The following is a 22598-nucleotide window of genomic DNA, read 5'->3' as shown; positions in this document are numbered from 1 at the left end:
ATGATTTGTACATACTAATTGGTGAAGCCCTTTTCCCTTGAGATGAAACTCAATCAAATTGCCCACTAAATAATATTAGAAATAAAATCAAAATCCCGTTATCCCTTAGAATCCTGTGACAGGCCAGTATTTGAGAAGGCCAGAGTCAAAAGTGATGGCACGTGGTTCAGGCTGAACGACAGGCTGGACTACGAATGTGTTGATGGGTATGAGAACCGAGATGGACGCACCACAGGCTCCATAGTATGTGGTCAAGACGGCTGGTCTGATAAAGCTGCATGCTATGGTAAGCACTCTTTTCCAGATGTTCTTAGAGATAAGCAAAATTTAACAGTAATTGTCAGAAGTGTTTTATTTGTACCAAATTACACAGATCTAGAATCATCTTTAAGGAATGATGCTTCCTTCTACTTTAATGTAAACTGGAAGGAGGGGAAGTTTTAAAGTCCAATGACTCACTCAATACAAAATGACGGGGTCTTGCAACCTATTCAAGTATTTGCTTGTAAGTGTCTGCTTATACCTCCTACCTTGAATGTTAACTTCTGCAGGTTTTGACAGGTGCTTTTTATTTTCTGACTTGGACAAGTTCTGAGGACAATGACATGGATCTCTTTTATTTTGCCAATCAGATGTGTTTTTTCCAGGGTTGAAAATAGGGCTTCAGTCTCTGGTAAGCTGAGTGGATGTTGAGTGTCCAAGTCAAGGGAAGAGTTATGTGCAAACTTTAGCAGCAAGGTAATATTTGGAAAATATGAAGGTGGGCGGATTCTACTGAATGAGAGAAGGATTTTATGAGCTAAAGCTGATATGAGGCAAAGGAAAGATGAGCTGGGTTATTTCAAGGCATATTAACATTGACTGATTTTATGATTCATGAAAAGCCATAGGGAATTTTAAGAAAAAGGAATGATATAATTTTATTTGGATTTTTGAAGGCCGTTTGTGGATTTTTTCTGTATGCTGTGCTTATGATGGACAAGAGAAGATTCAAGAAACCATGTGGGGTGAAAAAGTGTGGGGATTAGATAAATTCTTGGCTGAAGTGATTCAGAGCAGAGAATAGATTGGGATATATCTCCTTGGTAATAAATGCACATAATGTTGCTAAATGTTGGTTGTCAGAAGAGCAAAAGTTGAAGGACTCATGTTTTGAATACCATTTTCTCATAAGCAAGCAAGCAAATGGAAATGACTTTGTACGTGGTACTGGCAGGAGAAAGAACACCTTGCAAGAGCATCACAACTTTTGACCTGAACACATTGTGATTGGGCCAATGGGACCATAAACATTGGATACATCAACTGTTAAGTTTGAATGCATAGGTTTTAAGCAGGAGATAACCCACATGAGATTATCACTCTCTAAATTATGACATCATATTAGAAAGAATGTAGAATGAAAATAGAAGACAGCTCAAGACTGAGTCCTGAAGCTTCCAACACTGAGGTGTCTGACAGAAGAATAGATGGCAAAGTGGACAGAAAGAAAGGAGGACCCAGAGAATTTAGGAGAAAAAATGTCAGAATGAATGTTGCATAGATTGGACCAGAGTAAAATGATTTAAAGAGCAAGGGATAATAAACTGACTAATAGTAATTTCTATGGAATCAGCCTGAAATGGTTCTATATCCAATTCCACCATTTTGCTAGTATGAATCTAAGGGCAACAACCTGTTTGAAGGTTTATTCACTCCCTCTGAGTCTGTAAAATGATTTAATATCTACAAATGTTCTAATATTTCAAAAGATCTTTTAGTTATTAAAATAAATTATTCATATACACTTGTCATAATGCCTGCCATACAGTTTAATCAAGGAAATTGTAAACTAATTACATTAGAATAGTTACACTAATGAATACTTCTAATTCAGTTAATAAGCCAGGTTAAAAAGACTAAAATGTGGTGGCCAACATTAACTGTGAGAGAGACAGTTTCAGATGGAGTAGACAGGGGAAAACCTACTTAGAACCTGCTAAATAAATTATTAGTAAGAAATGCAATACAGCATGTGGACATAACTCTTTGAAAGGCTTGGTTGTGACAGAGAACAAGAGGTTCAGGATAGAGATTTCAGATAGACACACAGGGGAAGCTTGTTAGAGGAACAGGCCAGGCTTGTTCAACAGTGTCCAGAGCCCAAATTTCACTTTCAGGCTGTCAGCAAGCACCTAATATATGCCAGAAGTTGCCTAAGAGTAATTGTGAAGAATACAGTGGGGGACGGTGGTATGTCTTTCAAGAGCTTTCATGCCAGTATGAAAAAAATAAAAAGATGAGTTAAGGCAAATAATGAACCAAAAAGTAAAATATTTCTATTATATTAATCCAATAAGTGTATTCTAAGAACAAAAGAATCCAAGTGCTTAGAAAGTAGGAGGGACTGCGGGTCAAGTTTATGTAGGAAGACGTCTATGCAAAGAAAGCCTGGAAACCATTCGTCAGCAGAGGCACACGCCTTGCGGCAGCCATGGCAGCAAAGCAATTGGCTTATTTTAAAAAGATCAGATGGTAAAGAATCTGCCTGCAATGCAGGAGACTTGGGTTCAGTCCCTGGGTCAGGAAGATTCCTTGGAGAAGGGAATGGCAACCCTCTGCAGTATTCTTGCCTGAAGAATTCCACAGACAGAGGAGTCTGGAGGGCTATAATCCATAGGGTCAAAAAGAGACATACCTGAGAGACTACAATTTCACTTTCAAAATTTCTGAGCCACCTGACAGTAAAATATCCACTTGCATTGCGGGAGACCTGGATTTGATCCCTGGGTTAGGAAGATCCCTTAGAGAAGGGAATGGCAACCCACTGCAATATTTTTGCCTGAAGAATTCCATGGAATTTTGGTGAGCTGCAGTCAGGGAATCACAAAGAGATGGACACAACTGAGCTACTAACAATTCTAAGTAAAGGGAAAGGCTTTTAACATGATCATGTCTTTCTTACAGTCACTCTATTGGAAGACAGCAGTTGGAAAACAGCCTAATGCCAAGACCTTTTGTTGTTGTTAAAGCAATATTTAACACAGTATGATAAAATAGGAATTTTACATAAGATAAACATAAAATATGTAAACAAAGTCACATACCAACAGAAGTATTGCTATGTGGAAGTTTGGAATAGAATTTTAGGAAAGGAAACCCAATGATTCTCATCAATAGTAACCTCTCATCTAAGCTACAAAACTCAACATTAAAAAAAAGCAGAAACAGAAACAAACAACAATAACAAAAAAGCAGAAACAAACTTATTGATTTTGGGGGGAGGGGGCATTACTTTGTAAAACTAGTTAGCTTATGTATAATTTTATGATAATGTTTGAAGAATTTTAGATAGTATGATTCTACTTTTTGGTGAGATTCTAATTCTTAAATTCCAATTGAGAAGTTTAAAAATGATTTAGCAATAGGAAGATTCCAAATAAAGAATAATGAAATTTTTGATAATATGTAGCAATCCCTGGTGGCTCAGATGGTAAAAGAATCTGCCTACAATGAGGGAGACCTGGGTTTGATCCCTTGGTTAGGAAGATCCCCTAGAGAAGGGAATGACTACCCACTCCAGTATTCTTGCCCGGAGAATTCCATGGGCAGAGAGCCTGGCCAGCTATACTCCACGGGGTCACAAAGGGTCAGACACAAGGGAGCGACTAATCCACACACAGCAATGTCACAAATTTCATAGATTTTACACATTTTCAATGATAAGTTTATACATTTTTAAAATGAATCAGAATAATTAAACATATATTAATAGTTAAGCTCATTTATAGGTACAATAAGATTAGATGTTTGTGTTGTCATATACATAATCAAGACACCTAGAATATGCCTATGTGACCTTGAACATGTTTACTCATTTTGTTTCATGTTTCAGTTTGATTTCTATACTTGTAGATAAAATTAAGTGATTTTTAATGTACCTGTAACTCAAATATAAGAGAAATGTCTCTCCTTTGTGTTCTAGTTTCCCAGTTATATTTTTTATAATACCATTTTTTCATTTATATTCAGTTTTAAAATTGTGTATTTTTTATTCTGAGAGGATATTTCTACATTTTGAGACCAAAAAGTAGCATTATATTTTGTAAATGTCAGTGATAAAATCAGATCCAGTATTAACAAGTTGACTTTACAAATAAATTATCAGGCATATATGTTGCTGCTCAATACCTTAATATTTCTTAAAATCCCAGATGAGTGCAGAGGATGTATAAAACCTAACATGTAATGTTTTTCAAGGAAGAGCATGTGTTCTGTGTATGCAGTACCCAGCACCTCATTTTATGTTACACAAATAATATTTATTTTGCAATGGTTAAATATTCTCAGTCAATTACTTATCTTTTTTGATAGAAAGAGAATGCAGTATTCCTGAAATGGATCCATACTTAAATGCTTATCCCAGGAAAGAAACATATAAAGTTGGAGATGTGCTGAAATTCTCCTGCAGTCAAGGCCGTATTATGGTTGGAGCAGATTCAGTTCAGTGCTACCACTTTGGATGGTCCCCTAAACTTCCAACGTGTAAAGGTAAATATTTATCTGACAGTTGTTGGAGCAAGAGTTGGGATTTCAGATATCAACCTTTTTATTTCCCTCCCTTAATTTTCTGTCCACTTTCAGTGCATCTATAGTCTAATGATTAAGGCAGAGATATACCCACCAAGGTGGAGAAGGAAACGGCAACCCACTCCAGTATTCTTGCCTGGATAATCCCGGGGACAGAGAAGCGTGGTGGGCTGCTGTCTATGGGGTTACACAGAGCCGGACACGACTGAATGACCCACCAAGGATATGTGCTGGGTATACCTCAGTTTTCCTTCTTTAAGAAATTAACCTTCAGGTGCTTCTTGAAATATGTGGTGGAGAATCCACATAAATGCATGAGGAACCTGACACTGGCAGGATTTCTTGTTAGTTTTCCTTTTTCCTGCAATTCCACCATTAATATTGGAGAGTTTATATACTGTGGGCTTTACATCTAGTGTCCTCAAGTATATCTAAAGAGTGTTCAAGTAACTTAAAATCAGTTCAGTCACATGTATCAAATCATATGAATCAAAGTTAAACTTTTCAAATGCTTCTCTCAAATGATATTTTTTTCAAAAAGTTTTCACACAGTGTTTCTGTGGAATAAAAGTATTGCTGTAATTTATACTCCCAGATTGAGTAACTGGTTTGCATATTTATTTAACATGTCTGGATAATGAACATGCTTTCTGAGCATACATAGACTTCAATATACTAGTTCAAGATGAGTAACAGAATCAGTAAACACTATTCTTTTTTCATCGTTTAAGAATGCTAAAATAAATTATATAACAAATAAAAGATCATTTAGAGAAATCCATTTCTGCATTAGCTGGATTTTTTCAGTTATAAGACACAATGTTACCATAATTTATGCAATATTTCTACAGTAAAGAAAGTAAAGTCCTGTGCTCTACCTCCTGAACTTCCTAATGGGAAAAGGAAAGAAATACACAAAGAAGAATATGCACACAATGAGGTCGTGGAATATGCTTGCAACCCCAGATTTCTGATGAAGGGTTCTCATAAAATTCAGTGTGTTGATGGAGAATGGACAGCTTTACCTGTGTGTATTGGTAATGTATTAAAAGTAGTAATATTTCAAGGTAAATCATTACTCTTATTTGTATCCATATACACATTTAAATAATATTTTAAAGACAAATATATTTGTGGATTTTCAGAGGAGGAGCGTACCTGTGGAAATATACCTGACCTTGATCACGGCGATGTCAAGCCTTCTGTCCCTCCCTATCACCATGGAGACTCGGTTGAGTTCAGTTGCAGAGAAGCATTTACAATGATTGGACCCAGATTTATCACGTGTATTAGTGGAGAGTGGACCCAGCCTCCTCAGTGCATTGGTCAGAATACACATCTCAAATTGACCTTTAGTATTTGCAGCCATTCTGTTGAAATTTAGAGTTATCCTTGAGAATGTCAGATCTTAAAATATAATGATCCCAAACATTTGATTTTTATAGTCCAATATGTGTTGAAGAGGAAAAATATAAACTAGCAATAGAATTTTATCCATCTTTCTGTCCTGATATGGACATTGTTTATCTTGACAAGTGTGAAACTAAACCTTACTGATAGATACTCATGTGATTAAAATGGGAGCACTAGTTACCAGGAAAATACAACTATCATTGCAGAAATGCCATTTTTGCTTTTATATGGTACTCTTTCTTTTAGAACATTGGAAACCAGGAATTATAGTTGAGGAAAATACCCATTTGATACATTTCTGTAGGAATCTTCCCTCTCAAGCTTCTAACAATGATAATTTCTCTATCTGTTTCAAATTCTGAAAAGAAAATTTACTGTGTTGGGGAGGGTGGGCTCCAGCCCTCCCTGTTAGTAGGTAACTCTGTCATGAGAGGCACTTGGGGTGGGGCCAGGAACCTGCCCTGACGCATTTCCCTGTAAGAGACTCGTCCTGACTTTTGGATGATCAAGTCTTTGATGACTGACCAAGAGAATCAATGTTAGCTGCCTTCTTTCATTTTTTCTATTGGAATAGACTTTTTCCTGGAGTTTTCCTGGGCTCTGCATTCAAAGACAGCCCTGGATTTCCAGGCCTATTAACTCATTATATTTCTAGTCATTAATTATTCCAAGAAGAAGGTATGGCTTAGGCTTAGGCCCTGAGTGAGGGCAGGGACTGATAGCTGTTTTCTTTGCCGACAGTATGTCAAAAGACCCATGTCAAAAGACCAGTTGACAGATGGGAGACATTCAGTGGGAGTTTATTTAGTTAAATAGTAATTTTTTTTTTTTGCTTATTAATCCCTGCATTTTCATGAACACATTATTGTCCTAGGTATTGCCAATTCTTCAAGATCAAACCTCATCTTTGTCCTCTTCTATCTCCTCAAATGACCTCACCTCATTTAACTTTTCATTCTACCTAATGCCAAAATGTTTGCTTCAATTATTACTCTTCTGACCTCAGAGTTTTCCTTGCAAAGGTTAATCCTCTACCTGTATTCAGTTTAATGTAGTCCCCCTTTGCTATAATAGACCTTATTCCAGTTTTCTTCTCTCGAGGTTTATTTTGTAACTCTGTCTAATCTAGCTTGTCATTCTTCCTACTATGCTTATTTTCTCCTAATAAAATACGTCTGCTTTCCTTCCAGAAATCAGTCCATCATAGGATGAGGCCCGCAGCCACTATTTCTCCTTTTGAGTATACATCTTCCTTTGGCCACCATTCCTTGAAGAATACTACTGGTTTTATGTCCATCAACACCCTGAACAAAATTTAAAAACAAGGCTAATTCTCAAGCCTTTAGTGTGTTTTCAATTCAGCTTGTTATTTTATTTTTTCAGAGTTTTATTTTGATATCATCATTTTTCTTTGACTATCTACTCGACTTTTCCTTATTTTATTCATTTCACTAAACCTTTATCATAAACAAATCATTAACATATACTGCCAAAGATCTATACGGATATTTTGTCAAATTCAAAAAGAACTTCCACTTGCACTGAACTTATAAAATAGGTATATATATACATAAAGCTTTTTTAGTCCATATTTAACTTATCCTGGAGCTAGAAAAAAATTGTTATCATGGCTTTATATTGCATTATAATGATCTGGTACATAATATAGTGGCTCAAAGACTCCAACTGTATATGCAAGATAGGTTGTAACTTTAAGTACCCATCTTCTTATTTCAAGTGTTTGTTTATTTTTGGTGTCAGGTAAAAGATTTGCTTAAAAGTTAAGATTCTATACAAAACACCTTGGATGTAGTTTTCTTATTATGTTTCATATTATTTCTTGAAAAAAATGTATATAAAGTAGCAACTTGGTATGCTTAGTCCACAGAAAATTGTTTTATTTTATTGTTTTAAGATTGTGAATTAAAAAAATGTAGAGATGCTTAAGGTCAACAAGCAAATTTATGAATATTTGCACAAATTTCAAGTTTGGGACCAAATTTATTCACGTGATAGCTATTTGCTATGTAGATCATCAAAAAGTATTCCAGTCAAAAAGGCAGAAATCTTTAGGATGGGTATTTTCTCTGAAATTTCAAAAACTGGACACAAGACTCAGGCTCATGTATAATTTTTCATCTCATGCAATTTGATCAGCAATAACTTGGCTGGTGCAATTTGTAGGCAGAAATTCTCACATCATTATTTTATTGACTCCATAGCTATTTTTTGTTATTAAGCTATTTGGTTCTTTAGAATTAGTCTTTTCAAGAGAATGTTTTCATTTTATAGCAACAGATGAACTTAGGAAGTGTAAAGGGTCAACATTATTTCCACCTGAGGGGAGACCAGCACATAAGATTGAATATGACCATAACACCAACAAAAGTTACCAATGTCGAGGAAAATCAGAACACAAACACTCAATCTGTATAAATGGAGAATGGGATCCTAAAGTAGACTGCAATGAAGGTAATCTCTTGTCCATAATTTTTTTTTTTTTTTTCTGAAGATCTTTTTTTTTTTTTTTCTCTAATTTTATTTTATTTTTAAACTTTACATAATTGTATTGTCCATAATGTTTTAAAAAATGTATTCTATATCTCACTAACTTGTAAAAGTAGTATCTTTGTGTCCTTCAAGGAAATTTAGCTATTTATCATTCCAAATATTTTCCATCTGCAAGGTAATTTAGAAGCTAATCAAAATAATGTGTCTAAATATTAATTGTATAACGTGCCTTAATCAGCTATGTGACAAACAACTCAGAGACTTTGTGACTTTAAATTAACATCTGGGCAGTAGGTGTGCTCATTTCTATGGAAAAGCCATTGTTTCTGATTTTGTGTATTACACATACATGTACTTATGTTTATGCTGAACTATTATGTATTTATCAACATATCTATATGTATCAATCTATGTATCTATTTATATATATTTATGTATCTATCTAGTCATCTATTTTGGGAGAAGGCAATGGCACCCCACTCTTGCCTGGAAAATCCCATGGACGGAGGTGCCTGGAAGGCTGCAGTCCATGGGGTCGCTAGGAGTCGGACACGACTGAGTGACTTCACTTTCACTTTTCACTTTCATGCATTGGAGAAGGAAATGGCAACCCACTCCGGTGTTCTGGCCTGGAGAATCCCAGGGAGGGGAGCCTGGTGGGCTGCTGTCTATGGGGTCGCACAGAGTCAGACACAACTGAAGCGACTTAGCAGCAGCAGCAGCAGTCATTTATTTCTCTTGTTTGTTTAACTATCTTGAGAAGTCTCGAGTCATGTTTACATGATGAATTCCAATTGAATAGGTTCATTTCAATTTTCCACTTTTAATATCTGTGTTTCTCTTCTCCAATTCTATGACTTTTGGACTCCCTATCCTCAATATGTTTACCAATTTCTACAAGCCTAGAATATCTAGAAAGAAGCTTCAAATCAATAGAAAACCAGATCTACTGTCTAATATTCCACCTCATAATTCATCCTTTTATAAAGATCCAAATATAAAAATCATACAACAATAAAGCTGTATTAATGAAGAATAAATTATTTAGAAAAACATAACTATTTGGGAATTAAACAACAAGCTTCTAAATAACTGCCATGCCGATACATAATGTACATTGTATATTATGGGCTTCCCTGGAAGTTGTGCTGGTAAAGAATCCACCTGCCATGCAAGAGACCCCAGTTCAATTTCTAGATCAGGAATATCCCCTAGAGAAGAGTTAAGCTGCCCACTCCAGGATTCTTGAGTTTCCCTGGTAGATCAGTCTATAATCTGCTTGCAGTGGGGGGGACCTGGGTTCAATCCCTGTGTTGTGAGGATCCCATGGAGGCAACCCACTCCAGTATTCTTGTCTGGAGAAGCCCCAAGGACAGAGGAGCCTGGCAGGTTGCAGACCATGGGATCACAAAGAGTGAGACATGACTGACTGGCTAAGCACAGCATTGTATATTATACATTATATATTTATGATTGCTTGGTCCTTGTGAATTAACGTTTTTTTAATTATAAAATACTTCTTAATTTTTGTCATGTACCTTGTCTGGAAATATATATTAGCTTTTTAAATATAGTTAAATTACAATTTATTATTTCATATGATGAAGAAATTCCCCCAAAATTTCAAGGAATTCATGATTATAAATTATTCTAAATTAGTAGCAAATATAAAATTAAAAGAGCTTGCTACACAGCTGCATCTTTAAAGAAGCAAGCAACATTTAGGGGTAGTGAAGTACATATGTTCTACAGTTTCTTCTAGAAACTTTATAATTTTATGTGAGTATATTTAAGTATGTTATCTGTCTCATGTTAACATTTGAGAATTGCGTAAAGTAGGAGTTGATTTTTTATGGATGGATTGTCAATTATTTTAAGAATATGTGTGGAAAAGCCATTGAAGTGAAAAAATCAGTTAACCAGGAAAGTGTTGATTTATTTCTGAACTTTCTATTTAGTCACTTAACTATCTTCACTGCTGCCAAATTACCTTTGTAACTAGCTTTTTAGCAGGCTGAAAGTCTGATAATAGTCTCCAAGTATGTTCCTCTCACGCAAAATAACTTTATTTATTTTGGTTTTGAACATAGAAATTTCAGGGGAGACTTACAAACTTTTTTTTAAATATAAATTTATTTATTTTAATTGGAGGTTAATTACTTTACAATATTTTGATAAAATATTGGGTTGTATATCAAATGGGATGACTTTGTAATGAGAAAAGAATTGTGGACAATTGGCTTCTTTACCATATTGAATTTTGAATTCATAAACATGGTATGTCTCTATTTATTTCTGCTTCAATATTTCCAGACATACCAATAGGCTCCCCTGGGGGCTTAGACAGTAAAGAATCTGCCTGCAATTCAGGAGACCCGGGTTCAATCCCTGAGTAGGGAAGATTCCCTGGAGAAGGGAATGGCTACCCACTTCAGTATTCTTGCCTGCAGAATCCCATGGACAGAGAAGCCTGGCAGGCTGCAGTCCATAGGGTTGCAGAGAGTTGGACATGACTGAGCACACGTGAGATCTGATATGCAGTTTGCTTCTTTGAAATATTCCCTTGATGAAGAATTCAGTTTCTTTAATAGGGAGTATGCTAGTCACATTTTCTACATTGTCTTATCACTGTGTGACTGTTGCATTTTTCAAGAAATATCTCTATTTTACCTAACTTATGAAATTGATTGACGTAAAATCATTTCTAATAGTCACATAACATTCTATTTTTCTTTTAATCCTATAGTATATTGGGTAATCTCACCTCTTTCATTTTTGGTATTGAGAGTTGTTTCCCTCCTTTATTTTGTGAATAGAGTTTTGTTTTTCAAAATTATCATTTTCAAATTAACATTTTTAACACACATAGTTTCTTCCATTTCCTCTTGTGTCTAATTTGTATCTTGTTAATGTTCATGATTTTTAACTTTCTTAATTTTCTGTTTTCTCTTTTCTATTAATCTTTCTCAATTTTTTCTCTCTTGTGGACTTAATTTTCCTTTTTTCTGATCACTTCATTTTAATTTTACTCTCTCATTTTTTAAGATAAAAAATGATAACATTGATTCAAACCATCCTGCTTTTGAAATCTAAGCCTGTAAAACTACCTTTTTTTTACTTCTAAGTATTGCTTTACCTGTGCCTCAAAAATTTATAAATATGTATCAATTTTATTTTCAATGAACTGTATGTGAAATATTGTCTAATATTCATAGTGGCTTCTTTGATGTAACAGTTGTTTAGAAATGTGTTGTTTAATTCTCACATATTTATGGATTTCTAAGTAGTTCAGTCTCCATTAACAGTAATACTGTGGTATGATTGTTATCTAGAGAGCTGCATATATTTACTGTACACAGTTTGATGATTATCATCAGTGATTACATAGATAATTTATTCTTATTTATTTCTAATCTAATTCCCTTGTCATAGAACACAGTCTGTAAATTTTTAATATTTTGAATTTTATTCTTTCTTTGTTGCACAGCATGTTGTCTATCTTTGTGATGTTTCCATTTCATATAAAGTATATGTATATTCTAGTTTCTAGATCAGGTTAACATTGTTCATAGTGTTCTAAAATGTACCTATATCTTAAAATAGCTTTTTCTAGTTGTTCTATCCATCAGAGTAGGAATGCTCTCAGAATTGCTAACAAGCGGTTGTGGATTTGTCTATTTCTTCTTTCAGTTCTGCCCATCTTTGCTTCATGTACTCTGATATATTCTTAGATACATTATATATTTATAATGGCTTAGTCTTTGTGAATTACCTTTTTAATATTTATAAAATAGGTCTTCATAGTTTTCATAATATGCCTACTCTGGAAGTCCACATTCATTTATTGAAATATAGCTAATTAATTTAAAACACCTGATTATTTTCATGTGATAAAAGAATTCCTCATCAATTTCATGTAATGAGTCCTCAAATTATTCTCTATAAATTAAAAGCAATTGTAAATTAAAAGAAAGCTAGATAAACAACTTATTCACCCATATCACAAAACTTGGAAATTAAAAAAAAATTTTTTCTGTGATTTACTGACAGAAAATATGTTAAATTAAGTAAAATGAAAACTGTATACTTTAGAATCTATGGTACACAGGAAAAAACAAAGATATGTATAGATTAAAACTTGATTTACAAAAAAAGTGAATTAAGTAATAGGTAGTACAATCTAGAATCCAGAAAAGAACATACATCCAAACAACATAGAGGAAAGGAAAACTAAAATTAAAATGTCAATTTTTATAATAAGCTAAAAAGTATAAATAGCTGATTTGCAAAATATTCAGTTTATGGGGAAATGTAGTGTATAGACTAACTTTTGGAAGACTCTTAACAAATTAAAATTATTAGGACAAAAATGTTTAAACATCAGACATAAAAAAAAAATTCTTGAAAATACATTGATAAAAAGGTCAAAATAGTTAAAACAGAAATAAGAGAAATATTTGTGATGAAACATAAACTATTCCAAGTCTTCCCTGGTGGCTCTGATGGTAAAGAGTCCACCCGACTTCCAGGAGACCTCGGTTCGATTCCTGTGTTGGGAAGATCCACTGCAGGAGGGCAAGGCAACCCACTCCAGTATTCTTGCCTGGATAATCCAGAATCCCCATGGACAGAGGAGCCTGGCAGTTTATAATCCATGCGGTTGCAAAGAGTCTGACATTACTGAGTGACTAAGCACAACACAGCACAAAAAATACTCCTATTGACTTAGATCAGAATAGAAAATCTGATGATATTACTAATGATGAATAAAGTATATTCAGTCAAATATGTCCCTGAATTTAATACAAAATGTTGGCTCCCTGAAAGGATTTATGAGTTTCCAGCCTATACTTGCATAGTGTTTCTAATGAAATAGAAATGAAGTATGACAGGAGAAAGCAAAACCAAGGGGTCATAAAGGGCTCCAAATTCTTCCAGGTGTATTCACGCAGTCTTCCCTCAGTTGAGCAGAACAGGTTTTGTCTTCAGATTATGAATTGGATATTTGAGGTATCTCTATTTGATGGACTCAGACACAGTTTACAGAGGGATCTTTTATACCCTCTGGTCACGTAGAGAAAGCCAGGCTTGCTAATCCGTTAAAGAAGGTGCATTCATCAGTGTATATATCGTTTAACAGTGCAGGCAAGCTAGTGAATTGTACCTTCAGGAGAGTACTGACCTGTAAACAATACACTCTAAATCCCAGTGAACCAATCTAACTCTTACCTTGTTCAAGAATCAGCATCAAATTAATAGTTTATTAACTAAATGTAGTTTCTATCTGGCTAATCAACTCCCATGGTAGAAAAATTGGTGAGGGCTTCAATCCAAGTCCAATATATCTAATCATGAATATCTGCTAAAAAAAAAAAAAGGGACCCTGATAGCAGTTTTTCCTCAGTACCTATAACTGAGTGAGCAATTCAATTAGGGCATCCTAAAGGTTAGAAAAAATAAAATCTGTTTTACATAAATCATGCAAGATTGAGCACAGGAAGAATAAAAGGAAGAAACTAAGATCATGAGACAATGAACCAAATGTGATATACTGAAGTGCTAAACAAGCTTAAGAGTATAATTACAGAGTATCATATTATTTGATCATTTATGATATAACATTAGAGCTTTCTGTTTATTGAAAAATTTTCCTTTAATATTTGAACTTATGCTTTTTAATCAAGAAATCTAATTTTAATATTTTCAGAAGCAAAAATACAACTATGCCCACCTCCACCTCAGGTTCCCAATGCTTGTGATATGACAACTACAGTGAATTATCAGGATGGAGAAAAAATATCAATTCTATGTAAAGAAAACTATTTAATTCAAGATGCAGAAGAAATTGTGTGCAAGGATGGGAGATGGCAGTCAATCCCACGATGTATTGGTAAGTAGTGCATGCATAAGTTTGTTTAAAATATTCTTTAAAGAAGATTAATACTCCTCTAAGCTTTGTATCCTTCCATGGTGGCTCAGTGGTAAAGAAACTTCTTGCAACGCAAGAGATGCAGAAGATACGGGTTCGATCCCTGGATGGGGAAGATCCCCTGGGGAGGAGGGTGACAACCCACTCCAGCGTTGTTGCCTGGGAAATTCCATGGACAGAGGAACCTGTTGGGCTAGAGTCCACTGGGTCACAAAGAGTTGGACATGACTAAGTGCCTGAGCATGCACACAATCTTTGTATGGATCAGCAGCATGAAGTCCTCTCTGTCTTTTCCAATTTATGTTGAAACAGTAAATCACAGTTTCAGTTTATGAACTGATGAACACTCTTTCACTTCTGATGTGAAATGCAGACAAACTCCTTGGTCTACTGTGCAAATAACAGATAAAATTTATGTTTATGCAAATTTTATTCTTAATGATCAAAGGACAAGAATGAAGGCACAACTGGGCTGCCCAGCCTGGGAGTCATGGTCCTGAAAAATAAGCCCCCAGAAATTCTGACTTAGAAGGCCAGAGTAACTTGTGCACAAGAAAGCCAGAGGGCTTTAGGAAACAGAGTTTCTTCTGTTCTTTAAAGGCATACAAAATCTCCCATACTCTGTGTCCCAGTGAAGAGGCATCAATGGGAAAGAGGCTTGGGTTAGACTAATTTGTTTACCTTTGTGAAACTTCTAGAGAGATAGAAGACAATTGGGATCATAGATACTGGTGCCAGCCATCATGAGAGACAAGTACCACTTTAGAGTTTTCCCTAACACACACATGCATAGCTTACTAGCACCAGAGACTTAACAACTCACCAGTATGACAGCACCAACCCCAGACTCCACTGGGCTCCACAGCTGCTACACCTGCATCTCATCCTGCTCGTGGGTGTGATATCACCAGCTCAAGTACGCTTAGGCCCTGAAGCCAGCTCCATCAACACTTCATCCTGCCTATGAGTGGGCTGGCAGCCACCACATGAGGCACAGTCTGTCAGCCACCTGGGGAGGAAGTGGGATCCTTTCCTACTAGTGCACCCAGAGTAGTTGGCATTGACACAACAGAAGGGCACCCCTATATCATCTAGATCTGCTGAACACATCCTACAGAGGGGAGCATTCTGTTGGGCCCCATAGACTTCTGCAAAAGACCACTTCTCTACGATCAGGAATATACCTAACTCTTAGAAATAAACACAGAGTTAGGTAAAATCAGGAGACAGAGAAATGCATTCCAAATGAAGGAATAAGACAAAATCTCAGAAGAGTCACTAAACAAAGTTAAGCAATCTACCCAATAAAGCATTCAAGGTAATGACCATAAAGATGTTCAGTGGACTCTAGAGAAGAATGAATGAAAACGGAATTTTACGAATAAGAAAATATAAAGAAGGACTAAACAGTGCTGAAGGATACAACAGCTGAAATGAAAAATACACTAGAGAAAATCACTAGTAGATTAGAGGATTCAGAAGAATGGATCAGAGATCTGTAAGACAGAGTAGTAGAAACTTCCAAACAGCATAGGAAAAAGAAAAAAGAATTTATAAAATGAGGATAGGTTAACAGACATCTGGGACGACTTCAGTACCATTCTCATTATGGGGATCTAAAATAGAGAGAGATCTATCCTGGAGAAGGTTCCATGTGCGCTTGAGAAAAAGGTGAAATTCATTGTTTGGGGATGAAATGTCCTATAGATATCAATTAGGTCTAACTGGTCTATTGTATCATTTAAAGTTTGTGTTTCCTTGTTAATTTTCTGTTTAGTTGATCTATCCATAGGTGTGAGTGGGGTATTAAAGTCTCCCACTATTATTGTGTTATTGTTAATTTCTCCTTTCATACTTGTTAGCATTTGTCTTACATACTGCGGTACTCCCGTGTTGGGTGCATATATATTTATAATTGTTATATCTTCTTCTTGGATTGACCCTTTGATCATTATGTAGTGACCTACTTTGTCTCTCTTCACAGCCATTGTTTTAAAGTCTATTTTATCTGATATGAGTATTGCTACTCCTGCTTTCTTTTGGTCCCTATTTGCATGGAAAATCTTTTTCCAGCCCTTCACTTTCAGTCTGTATGTGTCCCCTGTTTTGAGCTGGGTCGGCCATAAAGCTAGCCTTGGTAAATTCAAAAAAATAGAAATCATTCCAAGCATCTTTTCTGACCACAATGCAGTAAGATTAGATCTCAATTACAGGAGAAAAACGATTAAAAATTCCAACATATGGAGGCCGAACAACACGCTGCTGAATAATCAACAAATCACAGAATACATCAAAAAAGAAATCAAATTTTGCATAGAAACGAATGAAAATGAAAACACAACAACCCAAAACCTGTGGGACACGGTAAAAGCAGTCCTAAGGGGAAAGTTCATAGCAATACAGGCACACCTCAAGAAACAAGAAAAAAGTCAAATAAATAACCTAACTCTACACCTAAAGTAACTAGAAAAGGAAGAAATGAAGAACCCCAGGGTTAGTAGAAGGAAAGAAATCTTAAAAGAGCAGAAATAAATGCAAAAGAAACAAAAGAGACCATAGCAAAAATCAACAAAACCAAAAGCTGGTTCTTTGAAAGGATAAATAAAATTGACAAACCATTAGCCAGACTCATCAAGAAACAAAGGGAGAAAAATCAAATCAATAAAATTAGAAATGAAAATGGAGAGATCACAACAGACAACACAGAAATACAAAGGATCATAAGAGACAACTATCAACAATTATATGCCAATAAAATGGACAACGTGGAAGAAATGGACAAATTCTTAGAAAAGTACAACTTTCCAAAACTGGACCAGGAAGAAATAGAAAATCTTAACAGACCCATCACAAGCACGGAAATTGAAACTGTAATCAAAAATCTTCCAGCAAACAAAAGCCCAGGTCCAGACGGCTTCACAGCTGAATTCTACCAAAAATTTAGAGAAGAGCTAACACCTATCCTGCTCAAACTCTTCCAGAAAATTGCAGAGGAAGGTAAACTTCCAAACTCATTCTATGAGGCCACCATCACCCTAATACCAAAACCTGACAAAGATCCCACAAAAAAAGAAAACTACAGGCCAATATCACTGATGAACATAGATGCAAAAATCCTTAACAAAATTCTAGCAATCAGAATCCAACAACACATTCAAAAGATCATACACCATGACCAAGTGGGCTTTATCCCAGGGATGCAAGGATTCTTCAATATCCGCAAATCAATCAATGTAATACAGCACATTAACCAATTGAAAAATAAAAACCATATGATTATCTCAATAGATGCAGAGAAAGCCTTTGACAAAATCCAACATCCATTTATGATAAAAACTCTCCAGAAAGCAGGAATAGAAGGAACATACCTCAACATAATAAAAGCTATATATGACAAACCCACAGCAAACATTATCCTCAATGGTGAAAAATTGAAAGCATTTCCTCTAAAGTCAGGAACAAGACAAGGGTGCCCACTTTCACCATTACTGTTCAACATAGTTTTGGAAGTTTTGGCCACAGCAATCAGAGCAGAAAAAGAAATAAAAGGAATCCAAATTGGAAAAGAAGAAGTAAAACTCTCACTGTTTGCAGATGACATGATCCTCTACATAGAAAACCCTAAGGACTCCACCAGAAAATTACTAGAACTAATCAATGACTATAGTAAAGTTGCAGGATATAAAATCAACACACAGAAATGCCTTGCATTCCTATACACTAATAATGAGAAAACAGAAAGAGAAATTAAGGAAACAATTCCATTCACCATTGCAACGGAAAGAATAAAATACTTAGGAATATATCTACCTAGAGAAACTAAAGACCTATATATAGAAAACTATAAAACACTGGTGAAAGAAATCAAAGAGGACACTAATAGATGGAGAAATATACCATGTTCATGGATTGGAAGAATCAATATAGTGAAAATGAGTATACTACCCAAAGCAATTTATAGATTCGATGCAATCCCTATCAAGCTACCAAAGGTATTCTTCACAGAGCTAGAAAAAATAATTTCACAATTTGTATGGAAATACAAAAAACCTCAAATAGCCAAAGCGATCTTGAGAAAGAAGAATGGAACTGGAGGAATCAACCTACCTGACTTCAGGCTCTACTACAAAGCCACAGTTATCAAGACAGTATGGTACTGGCACAAAGACAGAAATATAGATCAATGGAACAAAATAGAAAGCCCAGAGATAAATCCACGCACATATGGACACCTTATCTTTGACAAAGGAGGCAAGAATATACAATGGATTAAAGACAATCTCTTTAACAAGTGGTGCTGGGAAAACTGGTCAACCACTTGTAAAAGAATGAAACTAGAACACTTTCTAACACCATACACAAAAATATACTCAAAATGGATTAAAGATCTAAACATAAGACCAGAAACTATAAAACTCCTAGAGGAGAACATAGGCAAAACACTCTCTGACATACATCACAGCAGGATCCTCTATGACCCACCTCCCAGAATATTGGAAATAAAAGCAAAAATAAACAAATGGGACCTAATTAACCTTAAAAGCTTCTGCACATCAAAGGAAACTATCAGCAAGGTGAAAAGGCAGCCTTCAGAATGGGAGAAAATAATAGCAAATGAAGCAACTGACAAACAACTAATCTTAAAAATATACAAGCAACTCCTCCAGCTCAACTCCAGAAAAAATAAATGACCCAATCAAAAAGTGGGCCAAAGAACTAAATAGACATTTCTCCAAAGAAGACATACAGATGGCTAACAAACACATGAAAAGATGCTCAACATCACTCATTATCAGAGAAATGCAAATCAAGACCACTATGAGATACCATTTCACACCAGTCAGAATGGCTGCGATCCAAAAGTCTACAAATAATAAATGTTGGAGAGGGTGTGAAGGAAAGGGAACCCTCTTACACTGTTGGTGGGAATGCAAACTAGTACAGCCACTATGGAGAACAGTGTGAAGATTCCTTAAAAAACTGGAAATAGAACTGCCTTATGATCCAGCAATGCCACTGCTGGGCATACACACTGAGGAAACCAGAAGGGAAAGAGACACGTGTACCCCAATGTTCATCACAGCACTGTTTATAATAGCCAGGACATGGAAGCAACCTAGATGTCCATCAGCAGATGAATGGATAAGAAAGCAGTGGTGCATATACACAATGGAGTATTACTCAGCCATTAAAAAGAATACATTTGAATCAGTTCTAATGAGGTGGATGAAACTGGAGTCTATTATACAGAGTGAAGTAAACCAGAAGGAAAAACACCAATACAGTATACTAACGCATATATATGGAATTTAGAAAGATGCTAACAATAACCCTTTGTACGAGACAGCAAAAGTGACGCTGATGTATGGAACAGTCTTATGGACTCTGTGGGAGAGGGAGAGGGTGGGAAGATTTGGGAGAATGGCATTGAAACATGTAAAATATCATGTATGAAATGAGATGCCAGTCCAGGTTCAATGCACGATACTGGATGCTTGGAGCTAGTGCACTGGGACGACCCAGAGGGTTGGTATGGGGAGGGAGGAGGGAGGAGGGTTCAGGATGGGGAGCACATGTATACCTGTGGCGGATTCATTTTGATATTTGGCAAAACTAATACAATTATGTAAAGTTTAAAAATAAAATAAAATTAAAAAAAAGATGAACATAAATTATCACATTTTATCTTTCACGGAACATTTCTCATAAATAGATGTCCACTGCCATGGGTTAACCTGTGTTCTAAAAAATCATTTAACATTTGAATGATTTGTCTTCTTCTGTTTGTAAGTCAGTAGTAATTAAGTAAAAATTAGTTGTCTGGTGCCTGGAACACTTGAGATTTATTATCTAAAATAGATTAGAATCCTATGGAGAAAATTAAAGCAACAATAAAAACCATTTAATTTCAAAATAAAAAAAAATAAAATAGAGAGAGACAGAGACTTACTTCAAGAAATAATAGCTAAACTTTTCTAACCTGGGGAAGGAAAGAGACACTCAGGTCTAGAAGTCAGACAGTCCCAAAAAGAGATGAACCTGAAAAGGTCCATACCAGGACACATTATAATTTAATGGAAAAAAATTAATAATGTTGTTGTTCTAAAGTAAATGGCAATGGGATCATACTTATCAATAATTACCTTAAGTGTAAGTGGATTGAATTACCCAACCAAAAGACAAAGACTGGCTGAATGGATGCAAAAACAAGACCCCTATCAGATCAGATCAGATCAGTTGCTCAGTCGTGTCCGACTCTTTGCGACCCCATGAATCGCAGCACACCAGGCCTCCCTGTCCATCACCAACTCCCGGAGTTCACTCAGACCCCTATATATGCTGTCTAAAAGAGACCCACCTCAAAACAAGGGACACATACAGACTGAAAAAATATTTCATGCAAATGGAGGCCAAAAGAAAGCAGGAGTAGCAATATCAGATAAAATAGACTTTGAAATAAAGGCCATGAAAAAGACAAAGAAAGACACTACCTAATAATCAAAGGATCAATCCAAAAAGAAGATATAACATTATAAATATATATGCACCCAACATAGGAGCAGCTCAATACATAAGGCAAATGCTAACAAGTATGAAAGGAGAAATGAACAATAACACAATAATAGTGGGAGATTTTAATACCCCACTCACACATATGGACATGTCATCCAAACAGAAAATTAGCAAGGAAACACAAACTTTAAAGGATACAGTGGACCAATCAGACCTAATTGATATCTATAGGACATTTCACCCTCAAACTGTGCATTTCACCTTTTCCTCAAGTGCACAAGGACCAGTCTCCAGGATATATCACATCGTGGGCCATAAACTTAGCCTTGATAAATTCAAAAAAATTGAAATCCTTTCAAAGATCTTTTCTGATCACAATGCGGTAAGATTAGATGTCAACTACAGGAAAAAGAAGCTATTAAAAATACAAACACATGGAGGTTAAGTAACACGATTCTTAATAACCAACAAAATAATCAAGAAGAAATCAAAAAGGAAATCAAAATATGCATAGAAACAAATGAAAATGAAAACACAACAACCAAAGACATATGGGAATCAGTAAAAAGGATGCTAAGGGGAAGGTTCATAGCTTTACAAGATTACCTCAAGAAATAAGAGAAAAATAAATATCCTAACTTTACACCTAAAGCAACTAGAAAAAGAAGAACCCCAGGGTTAGTATAAGGAAGGAAATCATAAAAATTAGGGCAGAAATAAATGAAAAAGAAACAAAGGAGATTATAGCAAAAATCAACAAAACTAAAAGCTGGTTCTTTAAGAAGATAAATAAAATAGACAAACCATTAGCCAGACTCATCAAGAAAAAAAGGGAGAAGAATCAAATCAATAAAATTAGAAATGAAAATGGAGACATCACAACAGACAACACAGAAATACAAAGGATCATAAGAGTCTACTATCAGCAACTAGATGCCAATAAAATGGACAACTTGGAAGAAATGGACGAATTCTGAGAAAAGTATAACCTTCCAAAACTGAACCAGGAAGAAAGAGAAAATCTTAACAGACCCATCACAAGCATGGAAATAGCACTGGAATCAAAAATTTTCCAACAAACAAAAGCCCAGGACCAGATGGCTTCATAGGTGAATCTATCAAAAATTTAGAGACGAGCTAACACCTATCCTTCCCCGGTGGCTCAGAGGGTAAAGCATCTGCCTGCAATGTAGAACACCTGCATTCAATCCCTGGGTAGGGAAGTTCCCTTGGACAAGGAAATGGCAACCCCCTCCAATACTCTTGCCTGGAAAATCCCACAGACGTAGAAGCCTGGTAAGCTACAGTCCATGAGGTCGCAAAGAGTCAGACAGGACTAAACAACTTCACTTTCACTTTTCTTTTCAACACCTATCCTACTCAAACCTTTCCAGAAAATTACAGAGGAAGGTAAACTCCCAAACTCATTCTGTGAGGCCAACATCACCCTAATTCCAAAACCAGACAAAGATGCCACAGAAAAAGAACACTAAAGGCCCATATCACTGATGAACACAGATGCAAAAATCCTTAACAAAATTCTAGCAATCAGAATCCAAAAGATCATACATCATGACCAAGTGGGCTTTTTCTCAAGGATGCAAAGATTCCTCAATATTCACAAATCAATCAATGTAATACACCACATTAACAAAATGAAGGA

The 22598-nt window shown here is 35.6% G+C and overlaps 2 protein-coding genes across 5 annotated transcripts in view; both read left to right on the top strand.

The window, feature by feature from the left end:
* The window catches only part of LOC113906361 (complement factor H), a 385541-nt gene that overhangs the window by 38428 nt on the left and 324515 nt on the right, over nt 1-22598 (top strand). The window lies entirely within an intron of this gene.
* The window catches only part of LOC113906364 (complement factor H-like), a 42777-nt gene continuing 20278 nt past the window's right edge, over nt 100-22598 (top strand). The window contains exons 1-5 of the mRNA XM_027564392.1: nt 100-286; nt 4354-4530; nt 5421-5894; nt 8275-8454; nt 14201-14383. Coding sequence (XP_027420193.1) covers nt 5831-5894; nt 8275-8454; nt 14201-14383 — 427 coding nt within the window. The 5' untranslated portion in view covers nt 100-286; nt 4354-4530; nt 5421-5830. The remainder of the gene's footprint in view (nt 287-4353; nt 4531-5420; nt 5895-8274; nt 8455-14200; nt 14384-22598) is intronic.

The sequence above is a fragment of the Bos indicus x Bos taurus genome, chromosome 16 (genome assembly GCF_003369695.1).
Source record: "Bos indicus x Bos taurus breed Angus x Brahman F1 hybrid chromosome 16, Bos_hybrid_MaternalHap_v2.0, whole genome shotgun sequence".
Lineage (NCBI taxonomy): Eukaryota > Metazoa > Chordata > Mammalia > Artiodactyla > Bovidae > Bos > Bos indicus x Bos taurus.
Note: the sequence above shows the minus strand (reverse complement) of the source record. Positions and strands in the feature narration are given on the sequence as shown.